Here is a 27914-nt window from a genome sequence, read left to right on the forward strand (position 1 = left end):
CACAGAGGCAAGGAGAGGTGCCCACCTGACGAGCCCAAAGGCCCATAGGAATTTAGGGCCCAGCGGCCCTGTTAGAAGGCAGGTGAGGCAGACAAGACGTCGTGGGAGACTTTTCCCGGTCTACGTGGGTGATGAAATAGAGATGATGAGAGGGGCAATGGAGGTGGAAGCAGAATCAGGGCTGCATCCAAAGAGGGAGGGAACAGAGGCAGAGCCTGTGGGCGGCAGAGGTGGTGGAGAGATGACACCCAGCTCCAGTTACAGGCAGGCGGCACCGGCGGGCCCTGGTGTCACGGAGTCCCCGCACCCCCTCCTGCCCTGAGAGGGACCATCCACTGGGGCTGCTCCCCAGCGCGCGCTCCGGGTCCCGCGGGTGAGGGCAGAGGATAGAGGGGGCTGGAGGAGGGACCGTGCACTGCCTCCTCCCCTCGGCTGGGTTCGCGTATCCGCAGAGGCCTCCGCGGCAGCCTCCCGGTCCGCACCGCCCCCCCCTCCCCGCCTCCGAGTCCCCTCCTCTCACGGCGCCCGGATGGTACGTTCCGGTCCGCCTGGCCCGGCTGCAGTGGATGTTGCTAGAACCCACGCGGAGAAGGAAGAGACGCAGGCAGGCTGCGGTGACCCAAGCGTCTGCTCCTGCCTCAGGGACCCCTTCCCCGAGAGACGGCACCATGACCCAGGGAAAGGTACCGGCATCTCCCCCGCCTGCACCATCCTCCATCCTCGGGCTTCCCGGCTCCCCACCTTCCTAAGCAAGCTCCCTGGACCACTATAAGCATCCTCCCCTGGCTCTTGTGCAGAGGTCCTCTGTGGTCCTTGCTGAAGTCAGAGGACCGAAAGGTCCATTTCAAGGAATGGGTCAGGGCCTCTTCCTGCCCACCGGGCTCATCTCTCCTCCCCTGTCTCCCTCTCACCCCTTGCTTTGACATCACAGAACCCTGCACAGACACCCAGCCCCCCTTGAGGAGTCAGCCAGGGTGTCCATGTGTCCGTGCGTGTCCATGCGTGCTCACCAGGGTGAGCCCTGAGACACGGTCCCTGTCCAGCATCCCCTCCTGGTCCGGTCCCTACCCAGACATGAGCTCATCTTTCGTGCCCTCCACAGAAACACCCCCCACCCAACGCCCTGTCGTTACTCCACATCTGGATACATCCGATACATCCTCTGTGGTTGGGGGTTACTATGGCAACCATGCATAAGGATGCTCTAATTTTTGTTTTGGTTTTGGCAGGGCATGGGACTAGATAGGACCAGATAAACTGGCTTTTCTTTTTTTTCCAGTTCTGGACCTAAAATGTAGGTAGGGGAAGGGCTGGGGCAAGACTTGGCTGGCCTAGCAGGGTTATGTAACACGACAGCCTGTGGAATTATACAACAGCCAGGCCTGGGGCAAAGGAGGAGGGTTCTCTGGCCTCCTGTTTGGGGGTGCTAAGGACTGAGCTGAGAACACAGATGGGGACCTCCCTTACACACCCCCTCTTTTTTCTGAGATGCTCTGCAGAGCCAATGGTAGCCTTCCTTGGGCTCCCAGAGCCTTCCCTCCCTGGTCTTAAGCTCATCAGGCCTCAAAATGATGTCACCGGGGATACCAGCCCCACTTGGGGATGCGGATGTGTGCATGGGGAGCAAGGCCCAGGAGCCCCTGGTGCTGGAGTGCCAGGGTGGGGGCTGGTGAAGAAGAGCAGCTTGGCTGACGTCAGAGGTGATCACCGTTTTCCCAGACAGGAGCCCTGGGTCTGGGCTCAGAGGCCCTTGGTTCTGGAAGGCTGAAATGGGCTTTCCTGGGCACGACCCTGGTGGTCTGGGTGGTCATGGAGGTTAGAGAGTGGGAGGGAAGCAGATGAGCCGGGCCCGTTCCCATGGGCCTGGGCGTGGAGGCCCTTCCTTCCCCAAGGAGGCTGGGGGGTATGCACCCAGGTGAGAATGAAAGCTCCCCCCTCTCCTTTTCCTTGTCCTCCACTCCCCGTCCCTCCCTCCACCGAGCACTTTGCTGACCCTGCTTCCTGTCCTGGGCTGAATGTATCACCCTTGCCTCCTCTGTCACTCACCCCCAGCTTACTCACAAGCTTTCCAGTGATGCGACAGACCCTCCCATTCAGTGGTCCTCAGGGCTGAGTGAGAGCGGAGGTCTGGTGCTGGCCCGGCTCTGGGCTGCCTCAGCTAGACGCACCCTGCAGCCTTCCTCAGTAGCGCTTCAGGTTTAACACATTTTTTTTTTAAAGATTTCATTTACTTATTTTTAGAGAGAAGGGAAAAGAGGGAGAAAGAGAGGGAAGGAAACATCAATGTGTGGTTACTTCCCATGTGCCCCCCCACAGGGGACCTGGCCCGAAATCCAGGTACGTGTCCGCACTAGGAATCAAACCCATGACCCTTTGGTTCACAGGCCAGCACTCAATCCATTGAGCCGCACCAGCCAGGGCGTTTAACACATTCTTTTTTGGAGGCAGACCTAAAGCCTGCTTTCTGAGGTTCAGTCCTTTTGTTGCTGTTTCAGTTTTCATACCACCCCTCCACCCCAATCAGCTCTTTTCTGGCAATGCCATTCAGGCCCTCACAGCTCACATGCTCCCTCCAGACCTCGATGTGCTTACTGTGGGGCAGAAGGCCCGTCTGAGTGCAAACAGACTTGCGTTTTCAACCTGCCATGGGCGCGTTTCCCTCGGGGCCTCAGCTGCCTGGTCTGTAAAGTGAAGGAAGGGGCTGAATTAGATGGCTTCTGAGATCCCTTCCAGCAGTGACATTCTGTGGTCCTGCTCTGATTTGGGGGAGAGGCTGAGATTCCAGTAGGACAAGGCCAGGACAGGACACTCAGCCAGGGCTCTGTCCTTCCTCCACCCTGTGGTCCCCTTTCCTCGCCCTCTTTTCTCCCTCCCCACCAGCCCCACTCGGGCCTTCTATTTCCCAGCTCTCTCGTCCCCATGCTCCTTGGTCCTCTCCAGCCCAGCAAGAGGAGGCCAGTGCCGGGACGGTGCTCCCTGGGCTCTGCAGCCCTGTGGGACACGCGTGGCTCTGTGACCTTGCACAGGTCAACCTTCTCTCTGTTCCTCAGGCCCCTCATTTTAAAACAGAAGTGAAAATACAATTAGCAAGTAGCAAGCAGAGGGTTTAATACCTTTCGTTCAATACCTTTGAGGGCTTGCTGTGTGCCAGGACTCTCCTTGGACCCCAGAGAAACAGCGGGCCCATGCAAACCCAGTCCCAGCCCTGGGAATGGTGACCACTGATGGGGTCTCTCCTAAGAATGTTCTCCTTTCTCAGTTCTTATCCCAGCTCCAGGGTGTGCCCGGCCAGCCCTGATGCCCCTGGAGCTCAGTTCTCCCATCTATGAAATGGGGAGATCCCCCCGAGCTTTATTGGGGTATAAGAGACAAATAGAAGTTGTGTATATCTAAGGCATACAATTCGATGTTTTGTCAAACACATACACTTACCAACCACCTCGGTAAGCTGTTTAACGCATCCATCGCCCTGTATGGTTTCCTCTTTTTGTGCAGCAGGGGCACTTGGGCCTCTCAGCAGGTGACAAGTGCACCGCACAGGACTGTCAACTGCAGTCACCCTGCTGGACATTAGATTCCCCAGAACTTTTTCATCTTGCGTAATTGAAACTGCCTGCCCTCTGACTGACATCTCCCGATTTCCCACACCTCCCAGCCTCTGGCAACCAGCGTTCGCTCTGTGCTTCTATGAGTTTGACCTTTCTAGAGCCCACACAGTGAGGTCATGCAGTTTTTATCTTTCTGTGTCTGGCTTATTTCACTTAGCACAATGTCCTCCTGGTTCACCCATGTCGTCACATATGGAAGGATTTCTTTCTTTTTTAGGGCTGAATAATCTCTCTCTCTCTCTCTCTCTCTCTCACACACACGCACACACACATGTTACAAAAATAGGAAGATTCTTGTCTGTATCCCCACTCTTTCTAGTGCAGGTGACAAAGTACCCACCACGCTTCCCAAATTGAAGGAAAGGCTTGGTGAGGAAGCCTTGGAAGGCACCCTTTCCCTGGTAACCATCTCTCTTTGCCTCTACTGCACAGCTCTCCGTGGCTAACAAGGCCCCCAGCACCGAGGGGCAGCAACAGGCCAATGGTGAGAAGAAGGAGGCTCCAGCGGTGCCCTCGGCCCCGCCCTCCTATGAAGAGGCCACCTCTGGGGAGGGGCTGAAGGCAGGGGCCTTCCCTGCCGCCCCTCCGGCTGTGCCTCTCCATCCCAGCTGGGCCTACGTGGACCCTAGTAAGTCTCTCAGTCTCTCAGCTGCAGGAGGCTGGAGTATCAGGCGGAGTGGTGGGCTCACATGGAAAAGCGGCGGGGGAGAGAGCTGCGCAGAAGCAGATGCACTGCATGGCTGTTGTGTGAGGCTCTGTGGTCAAACTTGGCATTCGGAGGGCTGTTCTGAGGGTGGGCCCAGGAGGATGCCATGAAAAGGGAGATGTATGATGTCTGCCGTCAGAGTGCTCTTGGGTGGGGACAAGGGGATTTTTCAGTTTGCCACGCCAGGGCAGAGGGGGCAGATGCAGGGAGAACAACCAGGGACAGGTCTAGCAAGAAGGGGCAGGAGGATGCTGCAGCAGGCCTCGGCCTTAGCCAGGGCGGGCTGCCGGTGAGTTGGGCTGCAGCACGTGCACTTGTGAGCTGATGTGAAACTTAGGGGGAACACATCACCATGGAGACCCCAGGAGTGTTGGGGGCCAGAGGCCTGAGGATCCACTTCACCCATCACTCTCCTGTGTCTCCTCCGTTCCCCAGGCCATTGCTGGGGCATGGTGTGGGCAGGTGTCTGGGCGCCGGCCTCGGTGCCCCTCACGACCAGGCAGAATTCACAGGCAGACTCCCCCAGGCTCATGCCAGTACCTTGCAGACCAAGCATTGTAGCCAGTGGGAGCCCCTGTATTAAGCTGAGCAGCTGTGGAAGCTTTACCTCAGGGCTGGGATCATAGCGGCGCTCCCCACAAACTGTAAGGAAGGACCCCTTCTCAATTCTCCATTGGCCCCTTCAGCATCCTCAGCAGCCCCTCAACCCTCCTTCCTCGCCTTGTCAACCTCCCACCCAGCAGGATTCTAGAAGGGATCCCAGGACAGTGCCTCAGACAGCCTCTGCTCACAATGAGTGGCCACCGTGGTCCACACTACCCACCACAAAACCCCCAGATAGACCTAAGCAGAGCTTCTTCCCCATAACCAGCCACAAGGCCAGGGAGGGTCTGGAATTAGTGGAAGCCTTCTCACTGCTCAGACGCCCACCGGACTGCCTTCTCTCTTGCTCTCTCCCGCTCTGTGGCCTGGCTCTTTGGGCCTTGGTGGGGGGATGCAGAGAGAACATGAAGGAGAAGTGAAGGATAAGAGAGTGAGGGTCTCTAGGCCCCAGGTTTGTGATAGGTCCACCTCTCTCCCCCTTCCTTATTTCCCATATCCCAGTTGCTAGGACGGGCTGCCTTTGAGGAAGTTTTCCAAGGAACCATCAGGGCAGGAAGGCAGGCCATTGTAGTCAACATGTGACAAACATTTGCTAAATGTGTACGAGGCACTGTGTGTGGCACTGAGCTAATTTCCAGGAATGCATTGATTTCCCCTCACAGAATGGACTGTGTAGACCAGTGAACAGACAATTACCATGCAGTGAATCAGAGGCAGTGACAGAAGCCTGGGCAACTCACTTAAACTGCCTGACAATCAGGGAAGACTCCCTGAAGGAAGGGCTGTCTGCTTTGGGTCCTGAAGGATGACATGAGTTATCCTGGTAAAGAGGCAGGGAAATGAGTTTTCAAGGCTGAAAGAATGGAATGTGCAGAGGCCCAGTAGCAAGAGAACACGTGGCTGAAAAAACAGGCTGAGGAAAAGTAGGAGGAAATAGTGTGCAGTGGGGCTGGAGGGCTCATGGGAGGCTGTGGAGACTTTGTTAAGGAACTTGAACTTGAGTAAGAAGCAGTGGGGAGCCATAGAAGAGCTTGAAGCAGAGCAGTCATGGTCAGCTTTGAAAGACCAAGACTGAGGCTATTACAGTGGGTGGAAAGGACACGGAGATCCGACAGGGGCACTGCAGGGGAGCAGGGTGGCCGCGTGTGGGGCCTCAGGAATGGCCCAGACGAGGGGTGCAAGGGAGGGGGCGGCATGTCCCCATCACAGTCAGAGAAGCATAGACTTTCGCTTTTATCTCGGTTCGTCCCCATGAGGTGGGTATCACCGACCCATTTCACAGGCGGGACTTGGCGAAGGCTGGTGATTTGCTCAAGCTCACACGGCTAGTCAGTCTTAGAGGAGGAGCCACGTGTGGGCCTGTTTGACTGTGGAGCCCTAGCTCTCTGGAAAGCCTGAGTTCTGGACCAGCCTGCAAAACTGCGTGCCCACCCACAGCCCCCTTCCTGCCCTGTCCTAGCTTCACTTCACCTCCAGTCTTCCCCTAGCTCCGGATCCCAGCTGCGGTACCAGCAGGTTCGCCCAACCAGCTAGTCCCCAGTTTCCACCCCAAGGGCCTCAGAGCAAGCGGGGTCAGGACCTTTGACGCTGGGAGGTGCCAGCAAGTCCTGGAATTATGTCTGTTTCTCTGGTTCTTTGCCACAAGGGAGCCGGAATGTCCAGGGAGGCGATGGGGGACACCAGAGGGAAGGGTCCCATTTGTACGGCAGAGTTTTGTCCCCAGGAAGCCCCAGCCAGAGTGGAGGGAAGGGGAAGGGGGATGGCAGTTCCTTCCCAGGACTCAGGACAGGGCAGAGAAGCAATGGGGAGGGAGATCTGGACCTGGAGTGGGAGGTCAGAGAGGGGGCTGGGGAGAAAGGCCCTGGCTGGCCCAGAGAGCCCCTGGGCCAGTTCGACAAAAGGCAGCTCTGAGCGGGTGGCCGCTGTGGGCAGTATTTCCAGGCATTGGAGCCCTCATGGCCCTCCCCTGCCCACCCAGGCAGCAGCTCCAGCTATGACAGCGGTTTCCCCGCCGGAGACCATGAGCTCTTTACCACCTTCAGCTGGGAGGACAAGAAAGTTCGCCGAGTCTTCATCAGAAAGGTAACTGCCTCTCCCCAACTCCCCAGGACGGGGCCTGGGTGTGGAGGACCCTTTGAAAAGGCCCCGGCTCAGCCCTGGGCCTGCAGAGGCCAGGTCCCCCCTTCTCCTGCGGTGCCAGCTGACAGCACCCGTTGGGAAGTGCTTCCGTGGGCTTCACCCCACTGCGCCCTGCTACTCCTAAGCACATCATCTCTTCTCTCCAGATAGTGGGGGCCCCTTCACCTGTGGGTGCGGGCTCTGGAACGTCTCAGCTCCCTTCCAGTGACCCTGAAGAAGGAGGGTGGAGGGCACAGGATCTGGGTCTGGACAGTACGTTGAGTCACAGGGAAGCTGGGGCCTCTCTGAGCTCCGCTGGGGACTTGAGCCTCCCTGGCTTCAAACAAGGTTCCCCAGGCTGAGCAGAAGCCCCTCCCACCCCCAGGTCTACACTATCCTGCTGATCCAGCTGCTGGTGACCTTGGGTATCGTGGCTCTCTTTACCTTCTGGTGAGTAGACCAGCACTTTGGGGGGTGGAGTGGCGGTGGCCAGGTCTGGGGCGGGGGGACCCAGGGCCAGACTTCCCTTGGCATGCTTGCCTGGAGAGACTCGTGTGGGCAGTGCAGCCCCTTGTACTGGGGGAGGGGCCTTAGACAGTGCCCACGCAGGAGCCCTCCATCCAGGGTGGGGTGCGCCTGGTGCCGCTGGGTCTCCCTCAGATCCTTGGGCTCCACACCCAGGCCCTTCAGAGTCCCAGCCTGGGACTGTGGCTGGGGCTTCCCAAGCTCCCAAGGGTGCATGCCTCTTTTCTTTCTCTAAAGCCCTGTCAACTGAGGCAGGGGAGGCGGTGGCCGACAGGTGCAGATTTGAACTGGAACTAGAGACCAAGGGTAAATTCTTGTTCTTTTTCCCTCCCTCCTCTGCAGTGACCCCGTTAAGGACTATGTCCAGGCTAACCCAGGCTGGTACTGGGCATCCTAGTGAGTACACCCCGGCCCCCATCCCCCCGTGACTCTCCCCAGAGAACCCTCAACGCACACAGTGGGAAACCCCTATGGACAGAGTGCAAGCCCCTGGCCTCTCCCCACCCCCACAGGAACTGTTCTCACAAGTGCGAGGCCAGAAGGGCCCTCCTGGGGTGTTTAGGTGTTACGGGGAGGAGAGGAGATGGGCGCAGGTTCTAGTACCTGCACCAGGTGGGACGGGTGGGGCTGGAGCCCGGGCTAGGGAGACTCAGACCTTGGCCCTGAAGGGAAGGGGGAGGGGACACCTTGGCCCACACTAATAATAATGTTGCCACTCTTTTTAACATTGTAGTTATTAATGTTTATTAATAGTATTATTAATTATAATTGCTACCACTTACAGAGTGCCTAATAAGGGCTGGGCATTGTTCCGTGTGCTTGATATATGGTATTGAATTCACTCCTCAAATCCATGGGGTATGATTACCTCAGAAAACTAAGACCCAGAGAGGTTGAGTAATCTGCCCAAGGTCACACAGCTAGTGGTGGAGCTGGGATTCAAACCCAGAACTCAGGATGAGGCTTGTGTTCTTAATCCCTCTGCCTGGAAGACTCCCTTCCTCCTGTGCCACTCAGCTCCTGGTTGTTCTATACTCTTTAAGGAATGCGGTGGGTAACTTGGAGAAGAAGTTTGACGGTGTAGGTGATTCTGACCCTCCTGTCTGAGGAACAAAGGGGTCATCCTGGACAGCTCTGCTCTCAGCAGACTCTCCCTCAGCACCTGTTGAGCCCAGCTCTGCGCTGGGGGGCTGGGGAAGGGTGGTCTGCAGGGGCAGGTAGCGGGCAGCACAAGGCAGCCTGTGAGAAAGTGGCACTCACAGAAAGGGGAGGGGACAAGGGAGGGTGTGAGCTTGGTGCACCGAGCCCTCAGTCCACATCAGGGGTGCGCCTCAAAGGATGGACACCCGAGTGGCTTAAGCAACAGTGTGGCAGTGGGACCGCTTTGGTGAATTAGGGACTAGCTTGTCAAAGGGCCAGGAGGCTCCATGCAGGGGAACCCAGGATATCTCAGAGGACAGTGGGGACTGGTGGGGTAGAGGCTCCGAATGCCTGGCCAAGAAGCTTGCACGGTACGGCTGTCCCGGGCCTGTTCCTGGAAAGGGATCAGGTGGCAACGTGGGCTCAGCTCAAAGCCTGCGGGACCACCCTGAATCCAGAACAGCGCCAGAGCGGGCCATGAGTTTATACAAGCCAGCCAAGGCTGATGGGAAGGAGATTCCTCTGGCGTCCAGGGCTCCTTGGAGCGGAGGGGTGAAGGGAAGTCTCGTGAATATGGGAGTCCCAGGGGAGGAGACATCCCCCCAGAGCCTTTCCCAGGGCACGGGAGGGAGGGCCTGTCTGCCGGCCAGGCAGGAGGCATGTGTCTTAGGGAACTGGGAGGCACTGTGTGGTAAAGCTAATGAGGCCCGAGGGACTGCAACGCAGGCCAGCTCGCAGAGCGGGTTGGCATGGCTCCCAGTGCGTCAGCACGGCCTGGCAGCCTCAGGTGTCCCGAGAACTCGGCAGTGGAGACCCCAGGCCTTTTGCCAGACCTTCTGTGGGAGGGTCTGCGAGACCCCGTGCCCTGAGCAGGTGGTAGCAGGGAGTTAGCCCAGACATAAGCAGGCTCGAAAGTTGGGGCAGAGTCCACCCCACTGAGGGTGGGCGTCCGAATCTGGCCTCTGAGTGGTGAGCTTTATCAGTGCTCCTCCGCAGCCTCTCAAGGCAGAAAACAGAGGCGCTGCCCCTGGCTCAGGGGTGGGAGGGCAGAGAGAAGTAGGAAGTGGGCGTGGACCACGTGCTCTCTGGGGGGTGTCGCAAAGCTTTCCAGATGTCCAAGAATTCCACCACCCTTTTCTCCGGAAAAGCAGCCGGTGGCTCTGCCCTGCCCCGCCCCTTCCTCACCCCTCAACATCATTCACCCTGCACCCCGAATCCACCTCCTGGGCTGAGGCCTAGCAGTCTCACCCCCTCGGATGTACTAAGCCCTTAATAGCAATAGGGGTAAAACAGCTGTTTTTGAAATGCGCGAGGCGCTGTTTTATTTTTCATTTGATCTGACGCCAACCCTGCCGAGGCAGATAGTATTATCATTCGCATTTTATAGGTGAGGAAATTGAGGCTCAGAAAAGTTATTGCTTCTGAAGCAGCATAACCACGTCTCTCTGGTTGCAACGCTTGTGCACTTCCCCTCGGTGCCCTGCTGCCACCCCCGCGGCCCAGGGCTGCCCCAGAGCCGCCCCAGAGCCGGACACGGGAGGGAGGACCCTGGTTTTAGATGCTGCTGCCCCCCCAACCCACAGCCTCACTCCTCTGCCCTGACACTCTGTAAACAGACCGTGGCTCCGGTCCAGGCCCTGGGGCCCAGGCCCTGACACACAAGCCAGCCTTTCTCTCCCTGCTGCCGTGACTCATTGTCTGCCCCCTGGGATGGCAGCCTTGTAGCACCCCCCTGCACCCCCCCCCGCCCCCGCCACAGCTTTCTGCAGGCCCTAGTGATCTCCCTCAGTGAGCTCCTGCCTTATTGTCTGATTGCTCCCTCTGAGCCCTGCAGCGGGGAAAAAGTGAGGGTTGTGGGGTGGGGGGGACCAGGCCAAGGAGGGAAAGGTAGAGCCCAGAGCACAGGGTGGGAGGGGCATGGGGGGCACTGCTCACAGCCTCTCCAGGAAGCTGTCAATCTTATTACAGTAATAACAGCTCCCACCCTCAAGTCCTTACTGGTGGCAGGCCCACCAGGGCTAAATGCTTGATGCACGTTCTCTCATTACACCCTCCCCGCAGCCTAGTGAGTTGGTACTAATGTTCTTGTGTCCAGAGGAAGAAACTGGGGCTTTGCAATTAAGTAACTTGTTCAAGGTCACACGATAGCAGTGGCAGAGCTGGGAGGTGGGTGTGAGTGTCAGGCCCCGGGGTCGCTCCGGAGCCCCCACGTCAGTCCTTCTGCCCTTCTTGCTGGCCGCTTGTCTCTGGGATTGAGGAGCTACAGACCAGAGAGGAAAGGAGACTGGGCCCTTGGCCTCAGGAGGCTTCCATCCGGTTGAGGGGCAGGACCCGCACCCAGGACCCACACAGACAAGGCATTCTTACCGTTGCTGAAGCAACTAAGGACTGGAGTGAGCCCGAAAGGCAGCAGGTGCTGGGGTGTTTCTCGACTAGGGCAGGGGATTCTGTGTCCTTCGTGGATCAGCACGTTCAGCAGCCCTGGGCCTGGCGCTGAGAGCGACCGTCACGGTGGCAGCGGTCCCACAGCATGTGGCAGCCACTGCGGAGCGGGGAAGGGTGAAGACGGAGGGCCCCGGTCACCAGGTCCGACAGCTGGTCTCAGCCCTACACTCCCCGTCCTTCCGCACTCCATCCAGAATTATTTAAAGATCACCCAGCCAGTGCCAGGGCCCGGGGCAGAGGGTAGGAATAGGAAGTGAGCAGGTTGCAGACTGTGCCCCCAGGGGCTACACTGGGGGCCAGGCGAGCAGGCCCGTGGGACCGGGGAGCGTGGCTTCAGCTGACGTATGCCCCAGGTGCACCGAGGAAGCCCCTCCAGCCCAGACCTCAGGCCTCCTTGCCAGGGGGTCCTTTCTAGCAGGGATAGAGAGGGAGGTGCAGAGGGCGATGAGAGGGGAGGGGGAGGGGAGGAGTGTACTGAAGGATGGGCCGCACAGGTAGTTGGTGATGGATCACTCAGGGCATTGCCTAGTCTTTGGGAGTTTTAAATGGGGGAATCTCCTGGTTGGATCTGCCAGTAGCTTGGAGGGTGGGAGGCAGGAGGACCACAGGGAGGGAGGTGGCCCACCAAAAGAGGTGGGAGTGGGAAAGGAGACAAGGGGACAGATTGGAGAGCTGCCTGGGTAGGGGGATCGACAGGTCCTCGTGATTAATCAGGCCTGGCAGTGGGAGCTGAGGGTGATGCTGAGGGCTCTGGTTGGGCACTTGGGGGGTGCCTGTCTTCGCAGTAGGGATGGAGGAGAAGAGCGGGGAAGAGGGTGAGTTCGGGTCTAATGGGTTGACTTTGGCACGTTTCTGAATAGCCATGTCTGCCCAGTGAGCAATTGGATATTAAGGTCTTAAGTTTAGAGGGAAAACCTAGATCAGAAGTGTAGGTGTGTGTGCTGAGCATTGGCCTCATAAAGGAAGTCCTGTGCATGAGGGAGCCCACCCAGGAAGACCGTGAGGGGAGGCACACCCACAGCACCCTGTGCCTGGAGGGAAGGAGGCATGTTCAGAGATGCTGTGAAGGAGGCTGAGGAGTGGCCAGGGAGGCGGGAGGGGAGCAAGAGTGTATCACTGTGGAACCAAGGCAACGACGACGGGAGCGCAGGTTGTGGGAGGTCAGGTCAGGTAGAGTCTGGCCAGTGTCTCAGGTCACAGAGAGGAGGAAAGGCAGGTCTCTTTAAGTGAAGAAGGGGCTGGGTTTGTTGGGGCAGAGCCGTGCGGGGGAGTGAGGGAGTGGGGAGGTTTGGGGATGGGGAAGGACGGTCGGGATCACTGTTGTGGGGGGTGAGTGAGAGACCCGAGGAGGGAGAAGACTGGCCTCCACCTCCACTGGTCTCCAGAAAATCCTCAGTTCTCAATCCCTGCCTCGGGGTCGTACGTGAGCTCCCGCCAGTCGCCCACTGGACATAGCCGCCTGCTCCAGAAATCTGTGCCACAGAGACTTCCTGTTTGTGCCAGGTACTGGCAGGACAGCAAGGGCCCTGCCCCTGCCCCTGGCAGCAGGGCAGACCAACAACAAAGTAACTGACAAGATGGTTCCAGGCAGTGCTGGGGCTGGGAAGGCCTGGAGGAGGCAGTGTGGGGCTGGGACTCTGGAGCCAGAGTGCCTGGGTGCCCATCCTGCTTTTGCTGCGCGGTAGCTGCATGACCTTGGACAGGTCACCTGTCCTCACTGTACCTCAGCTGTTAAGTGAAAAACATGCCTCATAGAGACGATGTGAGGATCACGGTAGTTAATATCCACAAAGCACTTAGCACTCTGCCCAGCACGTAGGAAATAGTGTATATGAGCCTTTCCTTTGAAACAGTAAATGTCCAGGGAGGCCACTTGGGGTTGACTGGGTGGGTAGTCAGCTGGCCCACGGCACCCAAATATTTCTAGGAGCAGGCTCATCCCATTCCCCTTCTCCCTTAGAATGAGACCACTGCCCTGCCCACTGTTCAGTTCTAGGATGACTGTAGCCTTACCCCGGTCCCCATCACCCTACTGGGGGCCCTGTGGGGGTAGAGGGCAGGAGGAGCAGGGGCCGGGCTCACTCACCATTCATCTGCCCCTCACAGCGCGGTGTTCTTTGCGACCTACCTGATCCTGGCCTGCTGCACTGGACCCAGGTATGGTGATGGCCTGAGGGGCAGCTTGTGGGAACATGAGCCAGGCCCTGGACATTCTGGCCCCAGTGCTGCCTACCCCCAGCATGCTGTGCACCCCTCAGAGGGCCCCATCCCTCTCTGGGCTCCATCATGTAGGCCTGCCCCTTTGTCCGTTACTTAATACCTCTGAGGCGGGAGGAGGGTGGACACACAGATGGCAGCACATGAAAATATGGCTGAAGAGAGAGCCTCCAGGAAGTGGGGATGGGGGTGGGCAGAGACCCCCTCCCTGCAGGGTGACCCAGCCTGCCGGCTGCTGGCACCCCCACACTCCTCTGAATTCAGTGGCTTGCCTTTCAGGAGGCATTTCCCCTGGAACCTGATTCTCCTGACCATCTTTGTGAGTGACCTCGGGTGGCCGGGGAGGGAGGCTGAGTGGGGGTCGAGGGAGGAGGGGAGGAGGGGGTTTCGAGGGCCGGGAGGTCTAGGTCGGGGATGTCTAATGTGAAGTCTCTGGGGGAGGGGGCTGCTTCTTCCACAAAGACGTGCCCCCTCTTTCCAAGTGGGCTTAGTCCTGCTGCCGCTCCCTCCATCCGCTGTCTCTTCGCTGTGATTTTGTTTTCAAGAGGTTTGCACGGGGGACCCCAGCGCTGTGGGTCAGGACGAGTAGGAGGGAGTGGGAAGGGGAGCAGAGCAGGGCCGCGGACGGGAGACGGGCACGGCTGCGTGAGGCCCGACCCCCGGAAGTAACCATGTGAGGGGAGCAGGCTCAGGCTTGAGGGGTCTGTGCCGGGGTGGGGACCCAGGCCGGACCATGAAGGTGCCTGGGCCCTGAAGTCTGAGTCCTGAAGCATTTCTGCTTTTCTTTTCAGACCCTGTCCATGGCCTACCTCACTGGGATGTTGTCCAGGTAAAGGGGACGGGCATGGGGGGAGGGACCATAGGCCGGGTTTAGAGCCAGGGACTTGCCTCGTGCTGGGGAAACTGCCCCAAACTGTGTCCCCCTGGGAGCATCTGAAGGTGGGAATGGATCCGGGCGGGCAGGAAGCTTGGGCTCGGGCCCTCTCCCCACACGCTCTGCTGGGCCGCACCTCTGGGGCCTGGCTGGGTCGGCCTCTGGGGGTGGAGGAGACCCAGGCGGCTCCTGCTGGGCTGTAGCTTAGAAGACCCCAGGCTTGTGATCACAGACGTTCCCACCTCCACCTTCCGGCGGCAGCACAAACCCCTCTTCACCCCCACTCGCGCCTCTCCAAGATCCTTCTAACAGGATTTCAAGTCCAAGAAGAAGGGCCAGAGAAGCAGGGACAGGGAGGACCCCGGGAAATGGGGGGTAGGGAGGACAAGAGGTCCGGGGATCGGGCCGGAAGCCCTGCTGGAAACTGAGCCCGGCCCCTGGCCCTGCAGTTACTACAACACCACGTCTGTGCTGCTGTGCCTCGGCATCACGGCCCTCGTCTGCCTCTCTGTCACCGTCTTCAGCTTCCAGACCAAGGTCAGTCGTGGGGCCTGTGGGCAGGGAGATGGCGTGGGGCTGGAGGGGGGGGTGTCCAAGCTTAGATCCCCAGCTGGTGAGAGGTGAAGGGGTGAGCTGGACCCGGTGGCCCACCTGGGGGAGGTGAGGGGGAGTGGCGCTGGGTCCTGGGGGAGCACTAGCCGTGCCTGCAGACAGGGCCTCGGCCGCCCGCCCGGCGCTGACACCTGCCTGCCCTTGCAGTTTGACTTCACCTCCTGCCAGGGCGCGCTCTTCGTGCTGCTCATGACTCTCTTCTTCAGTGGACTCATCCTGGCCGTCCTCCTGCCCTTCCAATACGTGAGTCTGCGGGGCTCCCGGCGGGCCCCGTGGGAGGGAGGGGGAGAGGGCACTGTTTCCTCCCACACCCTGCGGGGAAGGCCCAGAGCCAGAGGCTCACAGCTTGCCATCCTGTCCGGCCCCTCCTGGCACCTGCCCTGGCCTTGCTGGCAGTGTAAGCAAACCAACAAGGAGGCCTTTCTCAGCAGGCCTGGGCACCTGCCTGCTCCACGAGCCACATCCGGCTTCACCTTTCCCGTTCTCCCCCTTGGGGGGAGGGGGAGACAAGGCTGGAGGGGAATGTGCCACGGAGCAGTTCAATGGCTGCGGGGCGGTGGGGGGTGGTGGCGGGCTCTGGAGCTGCTGGGCACTCCTGGGGCCCTTGGGGGATCAGCCAAGCCCAGAGGGGCAGACTCCGGGCAGCCAGGCAGGTGGGGGCTGGGGCAGTGGGCTGAGCCCACCCACCCCCACCGGAGCGTCCTTGGGGCCAACTGAATCTCAGCTCTTTCACAAGCGCCCAGCCTGCCCTGGGAAACCCAACCGGGACTTCCCCGGGCTCAGTGACCCATTCTAGGTACTAAGGCCACTGCAGGTGGAAAAGGGAGCAGATGGAGGGCATCACAGAGTAGTTAGAGGTTCCAGTCCTGGGAACCCAAGAGATGAAGCTAAAAATGACTGGGCCCCTGCTGGAGTGCTCAGTGCTTATACCCGCCCCTGCTCCTCTGGGTGCCCTCATCCCCCATTTCCCCACCCCGTCCTGCTGAGCCCCAGCCCCAGGGCATCGCTCCCACTCCAAGACAGCTACATTGGTTCTGGCATTTCCTTGGCTCTTCCCAGGATCCGGTTGATGAAGGGAGGGGCCGGAGCTGGCCTGGGGCCCTCTGTGTATCTAGGATGGTTGGGGGTGGGGGAGTTGTACAGGCCGGTGCCCCAGAGCTTCAAAGAGCCCTTTATTGACTCAGGTCAGTCTGCCGGGATGCCTTGTGTTTCCAGGAATCTTGTGGGGACAGACCCTACAGAGGGCCCAGCTGGTGTGGGACCTCTAAATAGGTACCACACACAGTGGACGCCCCCACACCCTGGGGGGAGCTGAGATCGGGAAGGAGTGCTGCTCCAGCCTCCGCAGGCAACCTCCTCAGCCACAGCTGGCAGGAATTCCAGGCGGCCCCCGCCCCCCACCCACCCTGAGTTCAAGTCTTCATCCCCTCCCACCTGAGCCCCTTACTGGCACAGGCAGAGCCTGGGAACTCCCCACAGAGGGACAGACAGACCCTGTGCAGGACAGGCAGGAGGGAGCACCCTCCAGCCAGCCCCAGGCTGGGAGAATGACAGGGCCCCAACGGGAAGGGCCCCTCCGGTGCCCCCCCCAGGCCTGGGGCTGTGTGTGGAGGGAGCAAGTGCCGGTCAGGTTGGGTGCTCCCCTGCAAGGTCCCCCATGGTCACTGTTACCCTGGGGCTCCCCTACCTGCCCTGAACACACAAAGAATCAAGGACCCCTCCTGGGGTCCTGGAGTTTCTTAGGGACTAGGGACTGCTGGGGAAGGGTGGGGCAGTGAGAGAGGGTCCCACGGGGAAGGTCGGTCCCACATCCCCCATTCTTTGGGGGGGAGGACTGAGCTGTCCTCCCTCCCCCTCTGCTGTCCCTAAGCCTGTTGCCGTCTGCCCCACAGGTGCCCTGGCTCCACGCAGTGTACGCCGTGCTGGGAGCAGGCGTGTTTACATTGGTAAGTGTGTGTGGCTCCCCGGGGGCGGCCCTCTCAGCCTCTGATCATCTCCCCAGGCCCTCCACCGCCTCTGCCTTCCTCACAGGCAGGCTTCCCAGAACCCTTGTGAAGCGGAGGGGGCCGGGCAGGGCAGGGCAGGGCAGGGCTCAATGCTGAGGTCAAGGAAGTCTCCCTGGTCTCCAAAGCAGACCAGCCGGAAAGTGAAGGTGTCCTGGCCACGTGGACGGAGTTAGCTGTTGCTCTCCTAGGGGTAATCTGGGAGGCTTCCTTGGAGCCGAGGGGATTCCTAAGTACCCTTCAAGGGAGATGCACTTAGATTGAGCTTGTCCTTGGCTGTTCCACCGGACTGAGAGTGTTGATGGTGTTGATTGCCATTCTGATAATAATAACAGCTAATATTTATTCAGTACTTGCTCCCTCCTTCTCCAAAAGCTCTCCAATTGCACTTCATCCTCACCATAACTCTGTAAAATAGGTTCTATTGTTAGCAAATTAAGATGAGGAACCTGGTCCTAGCTGATGTGGCTCAGCTGTTTGGAGCATTGTCCTGTAAACCAAATGGTGGTGTGTTCAATTCCCAGTCAGGGCACATGCCTAGGTGGTGGGTTCAATCCCCAGTTGGGTGAAGATTAAAAAAAAAGGAGGAACTCGAAGCTCAGAGATGTTAAATAACATAACTTGTCCAAGGTCATCCAGCATCCAAGGAAGTGGTAGGGCCAGACCGGGAACCAGATGGTCTGGGTCCAGAGCCCCCCTGACTGCCCAGGTGAGGTGGGGTGTGGGTGGCTGGGGGCAGATGCCCAGGGGACAGAAGGTGACGGGGCAGACGTTTGCCTGGAGCAACCCAGCACAGACCCTTTGCTTAGATGGGCTCCCAGTACAAATGTGGTGGTGCCCAGGACCCACTGATGGGACAGTGTCGACCCTGCAGGGAGGGGGGTAGAATCTGAGGTGGACACCTGCTGCAGCCAGGGCAGCACCGGACCGTGTCCCTCCTCCCTGGATGCACAGCTCGACTCCCTCCAGCCAGAGTTCTGGGTCAGTCACAGGTTCCGGAAGCTCTTGGGTGATGGACTGGGGAAACAGAAATGGGGGGAATAAGGGGTCAGATCTATGAGCAGAGGTTTTGGATTGAGGTCAAACCAGGAATGGGGGTGTGGTCAGTTCATTCACTCATTCCCACAGGCCTTTATTGAGCACCCACTATGTGTGGTGTGCTGTGCTGTGTGCCCAGGATGCCGCGTCGAGGCAATCAGTAAATGTGTGTGGAATGCGTAAATGACCTGCAGGCTCCGAACCTGAGGAAGGGACCAAAAAGGGATCTAGTGAACCACCAAGCCCCCTTTTTCAGAGATGAGAAAAACCCTAAAGAAGTTAAATGACTTGTCCCAGGTCTCCTGGCAGGATGACAGCTTGTCAACGAAGTGTGGCCTCGGTCAAGACTAGGGTGACCGACTTATCCTCGCTTCCCTGGGACTGTCCCAGGTTCGGCACTGAAACCCCTGCTTCCTGGGGGACTGCACAAACCCTGGGCAAACCAGAGGGCTGGTGCTGCTAGGACAGCAACTGCTCTGGGCCCCTGGACCAGCCCTCCGCAGGCAGCGATGCTGAGGACAGGTCTAGACGAGGAGGACGACGGGGTGGGACTCTGCAAGGAGGAGACAAACAGGGAGGGTCCCACGGGGAGGCCTGCGCCTGCCGGGGCGTCAGGGGGCAGCGGGACCGTGCCCGGGACAGACGGAAGGAGAGGGGCGCCCGCAGGCCGAGCGGGCAAGGGCCAGCGGGATGCACGGTGGGCGGGGGCGCACTCCGCTTCCTGCAGATCAGGTCTCAACACGCGGGAGGCTGTCCGCACTGGTAGGGCTGGACGGGCAGTAATCCGTTAAATTTGTTTAGTGATCCCTGGTGTTATTAGAATAATAAAAATAACCCCGGCCATTTGTTCCACCCTCTACCTTTTGACAAAGCACTTTCACACCTACTACCTCACTGGATTCTCACCTCAGCCCAGGGAGACAGGCAGCGCCGCCGCTGTGAGACCTGCTTCCCACCCCCGAAGCCCCGGTGCCGCAGGGCTGGCGCGAGTCCCGCCGCCACTGGGGGCGCACCGAGGGCCGGACCCAGGGGTCCTGTGCCAGGCCGGTGCCGTTTCCAGGGCCCCACGGTCCCCCTCAAAGAGCACACAGCTCCTATTGTCTTACTTAGAGTTGGGGGAGGCCGGGAGGCCTCTCCAGTATCTCCGCCCCAGTCATCCGTGTTGTCTTCTCTACTGGGTTGTTCCCATCGGCCAAACCAGGCGGGAGCTCTCCCCGTCTCTCTCCCTCCCTCCCTCCTCCTCCCTCCCCCTCTCTCCACCCTCCCTCTCCCTCCCTCTCTCTCACACACACCACCCCCTACTCCTCATCCTGCTTTGTTTCTCTTCACAGCACTTCTCATCCTCTGACGTACTAGACATTTTCCTGATTTGTTTGTTTCTTGTCTCCTTCCAGCAGAATTTTAATTCCTCAGTGGCAGGGACTTTTGTTGGGCTTGTTTGTTGCCGCCTCCCCAGAACAGTGCCCCCACCCAGTAGGCACCTTTGATGTTGTGGACTGAGGGGCACGGGAAGGCGCGGCGGGCGCTGTCGCTGTCGGAGCGGCAGGGAAAGGGCTCCCAGGTTGACCTGAGTGCTGCGTCAGCCTCCGGTGAGTCACCGGGGAGGCAGAACAGCCGCACCTAATTGCTCCTTAATGTCTCATTAGCACATCAACACACCCGAAGGCCCTGGTTGGGCCCATTTTTCAGGTTATGTAACAGTGGTCAGGAGCAGGTGATGGGACACCCCTCCCCCTCGGTCCACTTGGGTCAGAGCAGGGAGGACATGCAGCAGGTCCCACGGGGTAGGGGAGAGTTGAGGAGGAGTTGCTGGACCCATTCCCCTGCCTCCTCTCAATTTCAGGTGGATAGGGGCCCTCAGAGGCCCAGTCCCACAAGACCTAAGGTCCCTTGGTCTCTCCATGAACCCCCAACTCAGAAGGTCCTTGACCTCAATCTGACCCCGTCTAGCTTCAGTTCTGCTCCGGGGAATCCGTGGCTGCCTAGCTGAAACCCGTCCCCAGAACCAGCTCCCAGCACCCCTGCTCTTTCCAGTTGCCCATCCTGGCTCCCTGCCCTGCAGCTGGAAAAATTGCAGCTCACAGCACATCCCTGCCCGCTCGTCGCTAGCTGGACCGCTGGCTCGCTGTCTCAGGGAGGGTGTGTGACAGAGGGGTGAAGAGAAGTGTCAGAGGGGGTCCAGACCCCCGCTGAGAACCGCCCCAATCCCTACCCCCACCAGCCTGAGCCTCGGGAGAGCTTTGAAAATGATTTTCTCTCCTAGAGATTGAAGCCCCTCCCCTGAAAGACCCTTCCATTTCTGAGGGCAGGGCCACCCAGCGGGGCTAGGCTGAGAATCGGGGGTGGGGAACCCAGGCTTTTTGGGGTCGTGGTCCAGCCTTCGGGACAGGCCCTCCCAGAGGGAAGATACCTCAAAGGTGCCCTCCGCCCAGGCCTCACCTCAGTCTCACTTCCTGAAGTGCTAATTCTCAGGACACTGCCCTTACAACACCCTGACCCAGAGCCCCCCTCCCCTGCCCTGGGGGTGGGGGACTGAGGGAGTGGGTGACTCCGAGCCCAAGCCGGGTGAGAAGCAGGGCTGGGAGCATCCACCCTGGCAGGGGCAGCACAGGGAGGGGAGGGCTCACTGCTCTCATACTGGGGTGGCGTTGCCCAGAGCGGCAGAGCCCGGGAGGCACTGTGCGAAGGGTCAGGGGAGCCCGTAGAGCTGGGTGGCCACGTACATTCCACCCAAACCCAGTTCAAGGTCTAGCTCATCTTCTTTACCACTGTGCCCTTGGGCAAGTTACTGGGCCTCTCTGTGCCTCAGTTGCCTCACCTTCATCACGGGCAGATACAAACTCTCTCGAAACGCTGTGGTGATGATCACATCAGACAATACGCAAAGAGAATAAAGGAGACAGCCCGGCACCCGAACACGGCGGTTCCTCAGCCGCTGTGGCAGCTTGTACCCTCAGTGCACACGTTAACTTTGTAATTCAGCACCGAGCCTTGGAGCTCAGGGCTCAGATCCAGTCTCTGCCCCGTGTTAGCTCTGTGGACTGATGCAACCATGCGACCTCTCTGTGCTTCCATTTTTTTATCTGTAAAATTAAGACAATAATAGTGCCCAGCTCAGAGGTTGTTGTAAATTTGAAATGAATTAATACGTGCAGCACTCAGAAAGTGCCCGGGGCATCATCAGGGATCAGTAAGTGTTGCCTGTGAATAGTAGTCAGTCAGTTGCCCAAGGTCAGAGGCAAGATTTAACCCCAGGTCTGTGTGAGTCCCGGTCCATGTTCTTGAGCGCCGGGTACACTCGTGCCTTGCCGCAGAGGAACCCCCCCCCAGGCCCTCCTCCGCCCTCTGTACACTGCTGCCCTTTGGCCTTGGGCCAGGCTCCCCGGCTCACGGGCCTGCCATGCCCTGCTCCCGTAGCGGCCCATCTGGGCGTGCTCACCAGGGCCCAGGGCTGCGTGCAGCTGTTTGTGTTGTTGAAACTTTGGACACCCAGGTCAGTGAAGACAGGAGAAATAGGTTCCATCAGCCCCAGACGACTGGTGGACTCTGGGTCCCCACTCAGCACCCCTCCTCCCTCACCCTGACCAGGACTGTGCCCGCTTGTGTCTCTCTGAAGGACCCCCAGAGCCCGGGCTCCCTCTCTGGCTCAGAAAGTGGTGGCAGGACCAGGTGGGCCGAGCTCCCCGCACCCCTGGGAAGCCCGCAGTGCTCTTGGCTATGAGCTCGGTCCGCACAGTTCTTCCCACCTTGCCCATCGCTCCCATCCTTGCGCACACCCATGCACGTGCGTGCGCAGGCCCCAAGCCCTGAAGCGGCGTCACATGGTGGAGAGTGGGCTGTGGGGTCAGAAGGCTCCAGCTGCCCTCTGGGCTGTGGGAAGTGACCTGGGTGAACTCGGGTCACCGAGACTCTCTGGGCCTCAGGCTCCGCAGCTGCCTGACGGAAGAGACAGCACCCCTGTCACAGAGACTTACAGTGAGCATTCACGGACTCTTCTTTTTTGTGTAACTTTAACCTTTTTTTTTTAAATCCTCACCCAAGGACATGCTTATTGATTTAGAGAGAGGGGAAGGAAAAGAGGGAAAGAAACATCAATGTGAGAAAAATATTAATCGGTTCCTTCTCATGTGCACCCTGACTGGGGACCAAACCGTAACCTAGGTGTGTGCCCTGACCTGCAGTCGAACCTGCGACCCTTCCGTTTGTGGGAGGGCACTCCAGTGGGGTCACAGTGGCCAGGGCCAGCTCTTTTTTTTTTAATCTTCTAATTACACGTGAATACATGTATTCATATATTTCATTTTTTAAAATCATAAATAATATAGGTAAAGCAAACATTGTTTTAACCATGTCCCTCCTTGCCTTCCTCAGCGGTAACCGCTGTGGTCAATACCTTCCCAGACCTTCCTCTGTGCGTTTTGTAGATATTTGTGATATCAGCTCCTATGAGATTTGCCCATTAACATAAAAGGGGGATCATTCAATATGGATTTTTTCACAACTTGCTTTTTTCTTGTAACAGCATGTCAGAAACTTTTCTGGCTTAGAACTGCCGTCCACGGTTTACTTTGCGGGTCCCTCGTTGGTGGAGCTCGGGGCGGTTTTCAGCGGTCCGCTGGCAGCCCCACTGCTGCAGTGGACAGCCTCGGGCGGGCCACATCGCGCGCTCCTGCTGGCATTTCTGTAGGGTGGACACGGTCCACGTGTTCCTCTTTTTATGTTGATTCAACACATTGCAAGCCCAGCTTTTTGTATTCACTGCCTGCTTGTTGGTGGCTCCGAGCTGGCCCTTCCCTGGCATGGCTCCCGTCCTGCCTCACCTCTGGGAGAACAGCGGCCTCAGCCTGAGTCCCGGACACAGCAGGGTCAGCCCGAGCGTGTGGCTGGGGGCCCTGGCCAGGTGCAGCACTAGCCCGTAGGGCGAACCAGGGGAGTTTGCTTTGGCTCCTCTGCCTCCGTGCAGGCCCCTCCCTCCCTGCAAACCCACCGCTCCCCCCTTGCCCGTCTCCATCAGAAAGAGACAGGTAATCTGGTTCCCGCACTAGATAAAGGACTATCAGCAAGTGAGCCGCTCCAAGCCTCCTCTCCTCAGACGTGAAATAGTGGCAATGACATCTACCTCCAAGGGCGTACTGGGCGAGGGAGATGAGGTAAAGGAACAGGGAGTACAAGGACTTTGCAGACTTCGGTGGACAGCATCCTAATCCCGCTCCGACCTCTGCCCCTATCCCACAAGCCACTCCTGCAGGGTCTCCTCTGCAGCTGGCTGCTCACTTGGGTACCTGCCATCCCCGTAGGCGTTAGTGGTTAACCCAGATTTTAACTGTCAGCCAAGATCTTAGCTGCCAACTAAGATGCTAACCGTAACCGAGGTATCTGCTCTCAACCAAGTCGCTAGTTAGCAATGCTTGGCATCACCCAGGGGGGTTATTAGTGGGTAACTTTCCCCCGTAATGAATGCTTGCTCATAATGTAATCTCTGATGATGTCTTTTGCTCTCGCTAGGCTGTTAGTTCTCTGAAGGCCAGTTCCCTAGAACATAGTAGTTGCTCCATAAATATTGCTGGGACTAAATGAACGAAAAGCCTTCCGTTGACTCACAGGCGTGGGGCTGCAGTGATTGGTGGTGCCAGGCAGCGGGACTGAATTTGGGGCAGGCCGTCCCCAGGAGCTCCTCATGGATAAGCATCTGTGGCCATCGGCCAAGGGCAGGAGCAATCATTTCATTTCTCTTTCCTCCAAGAGAAGAGCCAGCTGGCTGCTCTGAGAGGTCTCCTGGGTGAGTGCTCCTTGGAGGAGCCACCCCCAAACCTGGTCAGGTCCCAGCCTTCCAAGTTGAGAGATTTATTTTCATTAGCTCCCCCGGGGGTGGCCAGGCTCTGGGCAATCAACCAAGCAAGCTACTGATTGATAAGCCAGATCAGCAATTTATTAACTTCTGCTGGCAGCTGTGACTGCTCAGCCGCCTGTAGCATTGGAGTTGGCCCCCCTCCTTGCTCGTTCTCTCTACAGAGGAAAATGTATTTGGGAATCCAAGTCAAGTTCAGAAGGAGCACAGAGCAGAGTGAGACGATCCTAAAGAATAATAATAGTTGATGCCACGCACACTGTTGTGTTTTTACCCCAAAACCAGACCGTGGTGCAGCCACTACTACTGTCCCACTCTGTAGTTGAGGAAGGACCCTGAGGTCAAGAGGGTGACGTCTGCAGAGGGACGGGACCCGCACTCAAAGCCGGGAGCTCCAGCTCCAGCCCTTCTCAGTGCCTCTGAGCTCAGAGAGGCTGCCCTCGCCTGCACGGGCCCCTCAGCCCTGGCCGGGCTCCCCATTCCCCTGCTATTGAGACCACACAGCTTCCGCAGTAACATGTCCCCCTCCTCGCTGAGCCGCAGGAAACACTGGAGGCTCAGCGGCTGCAGCGTAGGCTTGTTCTCAAGAGGACGCCTCTCCTGCAGATAAGAACAATAAAACCACATTCATAGCTACCATTCATTAAGTGTTTACCATGTGTCGGGCCCCGTGCCAGGCGCTTTGCATGCATTATCTCCCGGCCACAACCACCTCAGGAGGAAAGGATTCATCTCCCTTGTACGGATGCAGACTCACAGGCTCAGAGACTAAATGTTTTGCCCAGGGCCCCATCGCTAGTGGGTAGCAGAGCTAAAACTGGAATCCAATCAGTCTGACGTTCAAGCCCACGTTCATAATCAGCTCCCAGCTCCCCACCTTTGAGGGTGACATGCGTCGATGTCCCACTTGCTGGAGTTGCTCCCTGTTGGAGCCTCTGCCCCCTCTGTGCAGGGGGCTTTGGCACCCAGGCAGAGATCCTCGCGGGCCTCCACCGGGCTGCACCCAAAGCAGCTCCAGGGAGCCTGGGTCCTGGAGTCAGGGAGTCAGGGTCTGGGGTGAAGGAGAGGGATCTGGGCCCCAGCTTTTAGGGTAAAGGGCAAGATCCTGGGAAGGCTCCAGGCCCCTCCCTCCGCCCCCTTGCCCCCTGCTCCTGCCACACTGAAGCCCTCACTCATCACACCACACCTTCACAGTCTCACAAACTCCTATTCACCCTTCAAAGCCAGGCTAAGTGCCACCTCTCCTGGGACACCCTTCTCCTACCCAATCAGCCCTAATCACGACAGTGACTGGGTTTCGTCGTTGTCATCTCACTCAGTGGTGAGCCCCCGAGGACGGGTGTGTGTGCTCCCCGTGGTTTCTGCAGCTCTCGGCCAGTCGCTGGCACCAGCCCTTGTGGGCGCACAGTTATCGGACAATGAATGTCTCAGAGGCCCCAGGAGTACGGTGCATGCACAAGTGACGGAAGAGTTGGGCACAGCCCAGTTAACAAGAATGTGAATCAATTTAAAGAATTCCAAGCCCGTGTGGATTGGTGGTTCACAACCTTTGAGACACTGGTGGAACTTTTCAGCTTCTCTCCTCCAGAAAAGTACACCATGCCTGTCAAATTTCATGTGCTACTTCTTGGGGGGTTCTGCTCTGTGTGCTGGGACTCCCCAAAGAAAAGCTCTGTGGAGGAGTCGCCACAGACAGTGGGAAGGCCCGGTAGAGAGCAGCAGGGTGGCCGAGAGGAGCCACCTCTCAGGGAATACCTGTTCGTAGTCCTGGAGACCCAGAAGGTGTGCTGGGGAGAGCCTGCTTCCCAGCAGGAGGCACGGGCCCCGGGCGCCGTCTATTAGCAGCAGAGCAGTTGGTTAAACATGGGGGCTCGGGAGCAGGCCCTGGTTCAAATCCCGGCTTTGCCATTTCCCTGTTGTGTAACTTTAGGTACATACTTAACATCTCTGAGCTGTGGTTTTCTTTGGGAATAATAGAATCCCTACTTAGTAGGCATATTATTTGGACTAAACAGGCTAATGTCTGTAAAGCACCTAATAAGTGTCCATTCCCTGCCTTGCTATTACTTGAAGCATTTGTTTATTTTCTAAGAGCAAGCCCTGAGGGAATGACAAGAAGACTAGGACTGAGCTTGAAGACCCCTTTAGGTCCCCTCCTCCAGGAAGCCTTCCCTAACTCCCTGCCACACTCACACAGGGTCAGGTTCCTTGTGATCAGAACTCTGTCCTTTGGTTACATTCAACTAACAATTACTTCCCACTAGACTTGAAACTCTGTGAGGTAAGGGATCTTAATCTATTTTGTTCTTTGCTGTATTTCTGTGTCTTGTACATAGTAGATGCTCAGTTAATAGGTGTCAAATTAGGGACCGAAAGTGCTGGGAAAGTTCCAGATTCTGGGCTGTCACAGAACGGTCACTGAGCAGTCAGGCAGCAGGTGATGGTAACCAAACCAGGGGTGGGCCTGGGTGGGGACACTGGGCCCCCTGACCGGTGCCACGGTGACTGAACCATCTGATGTCTCCTATCCTCCCCTTCCCTCAGTTCCTGGCCTTTGACACTCAGTTGCTGATGGGAAACCGACGCCACTCACTGAGCCCGGAGGAGTATATTTTTGGAGCCCTCAGCATTTACCTAGACATCATCTACATCTTCACCTTCCTCCTGCAGCTTTTCGGCACCAACCGGGAATGAGGAGCCCTCCCCACCACCCTTTCCTTCAGAGAATGTTCCCCTGCTGGCCCTCTGACCCTGCCTTGCTCCCGTAGCCCAGATACAAACTAGTTGCCAGCCCAGCCCATGGCCAGCCTGCTCACTCCCTCAGTCTGTCCCTCATCCTCACCCTCTGTAGCTGTGTCGGTGCCATCAGGGGCCCTGTGGAGCTGAGGTCTCGCCGTGCCCTGCGTCACCCCTTCCCCCCAGTAACACCTCCCAAACTGGGACAGTCAAGGCTGGAAGGTTCCTGTGGGCTTGAGGACCCAAGGGACGAGTGGGAGGAGACCAGCAGGATTTTAGATATGGGAAGGGGACCCCAGGAAGCCTGGCTGAGACCTGCCCCCATCAAGATTCCTCAAGGCTGCCACAGCTGTGTGACCCTGGGGCACCCTGTCCTGAGTCCAGCCCACCCTCCTCTCTTTCCTTCCAGGTCAGGCTTTGTAAGGGAAGGAGTGGGGAATGGCATGGAGATGAGGGGAGGGTGATCTGCAGGGTGGCTGTCCCAGACTGGTCTCTGCTTTCAGCTCTGGGACTAATGGTTTGTTCTAGGGACTGGGACCCTAGGGCCAGGAGCACCCAGAAGGATGTAGGAAGGTGGTGCCACCTACCCTCCTTGATCATGACAGAGCTCTGTTGAGGCGGGAGGCCCTGCTCTTAAGACGGAGCCTGCTCTGGGGCTCCAAGGGAGTGAGCACAGGGCAGGCAGCTGGGAGGCCTGGGCCCTGCAGTGCTGCCAGTTCACCGCAGCTGCATCCCAGGTTGGGCCTGGGGGGTGGCAGGACTGAGCCTATCTCTCTCACCCTCTTCTTTGGCCCCACAGGATGCTCCCACAGGCCTGAAGCTGGGTGCTGGTGCCCTGGAGGACTGGATATTCTGAGGGAGGGGGTTATTCTAGCTGAGCCAGCCCCAGCTGGAGGGAATCCTACCCTGCCCCCAGCCCTTCCCCAAGGCCTTTCTGAACATCTTATTTCTTTAACCCTCCCCCATCTAATGCCGTTTGCTGGCTTACCCCTAGCCAGGCCTCCTGAGGCCTCAGTTGGCTGTGCCTAGGCCCCTTTCCCTAGCTTCTCTGGCCACTCAGCACGGAGTCCCTAAGGCCCCTCCGTTCCTTATCTCCTCATCTCTCTAATTTGGAAGCTATCCAGCCAGAGCCAGTCCCTTCAGCTGGCCCCATGTGATGAGGCCAGGTCTCCTTATCAGCCTCCAGGCGGCTGAGATCTCGGGCAGGGGGCCCCCGCCTGGGGGAAGCGTGCAGCCAGCGCAGCCAGCACGTGCTAGCAGCCAACTCCCGGCCAGTGGAAAGTTACCGGGTGGGGTCAGGGAGGTTGAGAGCAGATTCCTCTCTGTCCAGGTACCTCTCTTGTTCCTATGTTGGGGGACCTGCTTACACTGGGGGATGGTGACTAGGTATGCTGTCTGTGTTCCCAAGCCCTCCCTCCCCAACCTTCCTATTTTCAGCTTT

General features: G+C 58.3%; 1 protein-coding gene and 1 long non-coding RNA gene across 2 annotated transcripts; one reads left to right on the forward strand and one right to left on the reverse strand.

Annotated features, from left to right (window-relative positions):
• The first annotated feature begins 147 nt into the window (after window positions 1-147).
• FAIM2 (Fas apoptotic inhibitory molecule 2) lies at window positions 148-27914 on the forward strand. Its single transcript, XM_028532315.2, has 12 exons — window positions 148-683; window positions 4041-4236; window positions 6896-6999; window positions 7421-7485; window positions 7903-7956; window positions 13252-13302; window positions 13642-13681; window positions 14154-14191; window positions 14686-14773; window positions 14996-15091; window positions 16741-16794; window positions 26282-27914. The coding sequence occupies exons 1-12, from the start codon at window positions 567-569 to the stop codon at window positions 26429-26431; spliced, it is 1053 nt and encodes a 350-aa protein (XP_028388116.1). The 5' UTR covers window positions 148-566; the 3' UTR covers window positions 26432-27914.
• LOC118499092 lies at window positions 17175-19982 on the reverse strand. Its single transcript, XR_004901604.1, has 2 exons — window positions 19243-19982; window positions 17175-17868 (listed from the first exon to the last, which is right to left on the reverse strand). It is a non-coding gene; the product is annotated as an uncharacterized LOC118499092 (long non-coding RNA).

This window comes from Phyllostomus discolor, chromosome 2 (genome assembly GCF_004126475.2).
Source record: "Phyllostomus discolor isolate MPI-MPIP mPhyDis1 chromosome 2, mPhyDis1.pri.v3, whole genome shotgun sequence".
Lineage (NCBI taxonomy): Eukaryota > Metazoa > Chordata > Mammalia > Chiroptera > Phyllostomidae > Phyllostomus > Phyllostomus discolor.

Excerpts from the sequence above, each read along its gene's own strand:
- FAIM2 (XM_028532315.2), top strand. The coding sequence starts at position 567 with ATGTTGCTAGAACCCACGCGGAGAAGGAAGAGACGCAGGCAGGCTGCG. Across the intron at positions 7,486-7,902 it reads GTGGCTCTCTTTACCTTCTG|TGACCCCGTTAAGGACTATG; the intron begins GTGAGTAGACCA and ends CCTCCTCTGCAG. Across the intron at positions 15,092-16,740 it reads TCCTCCTGCCCTTCCAATAC|GTGCCCTGGCTCCACGCAGT; the intron begins GTGAGTCTGCGG and ends TCTGCCCCACAG.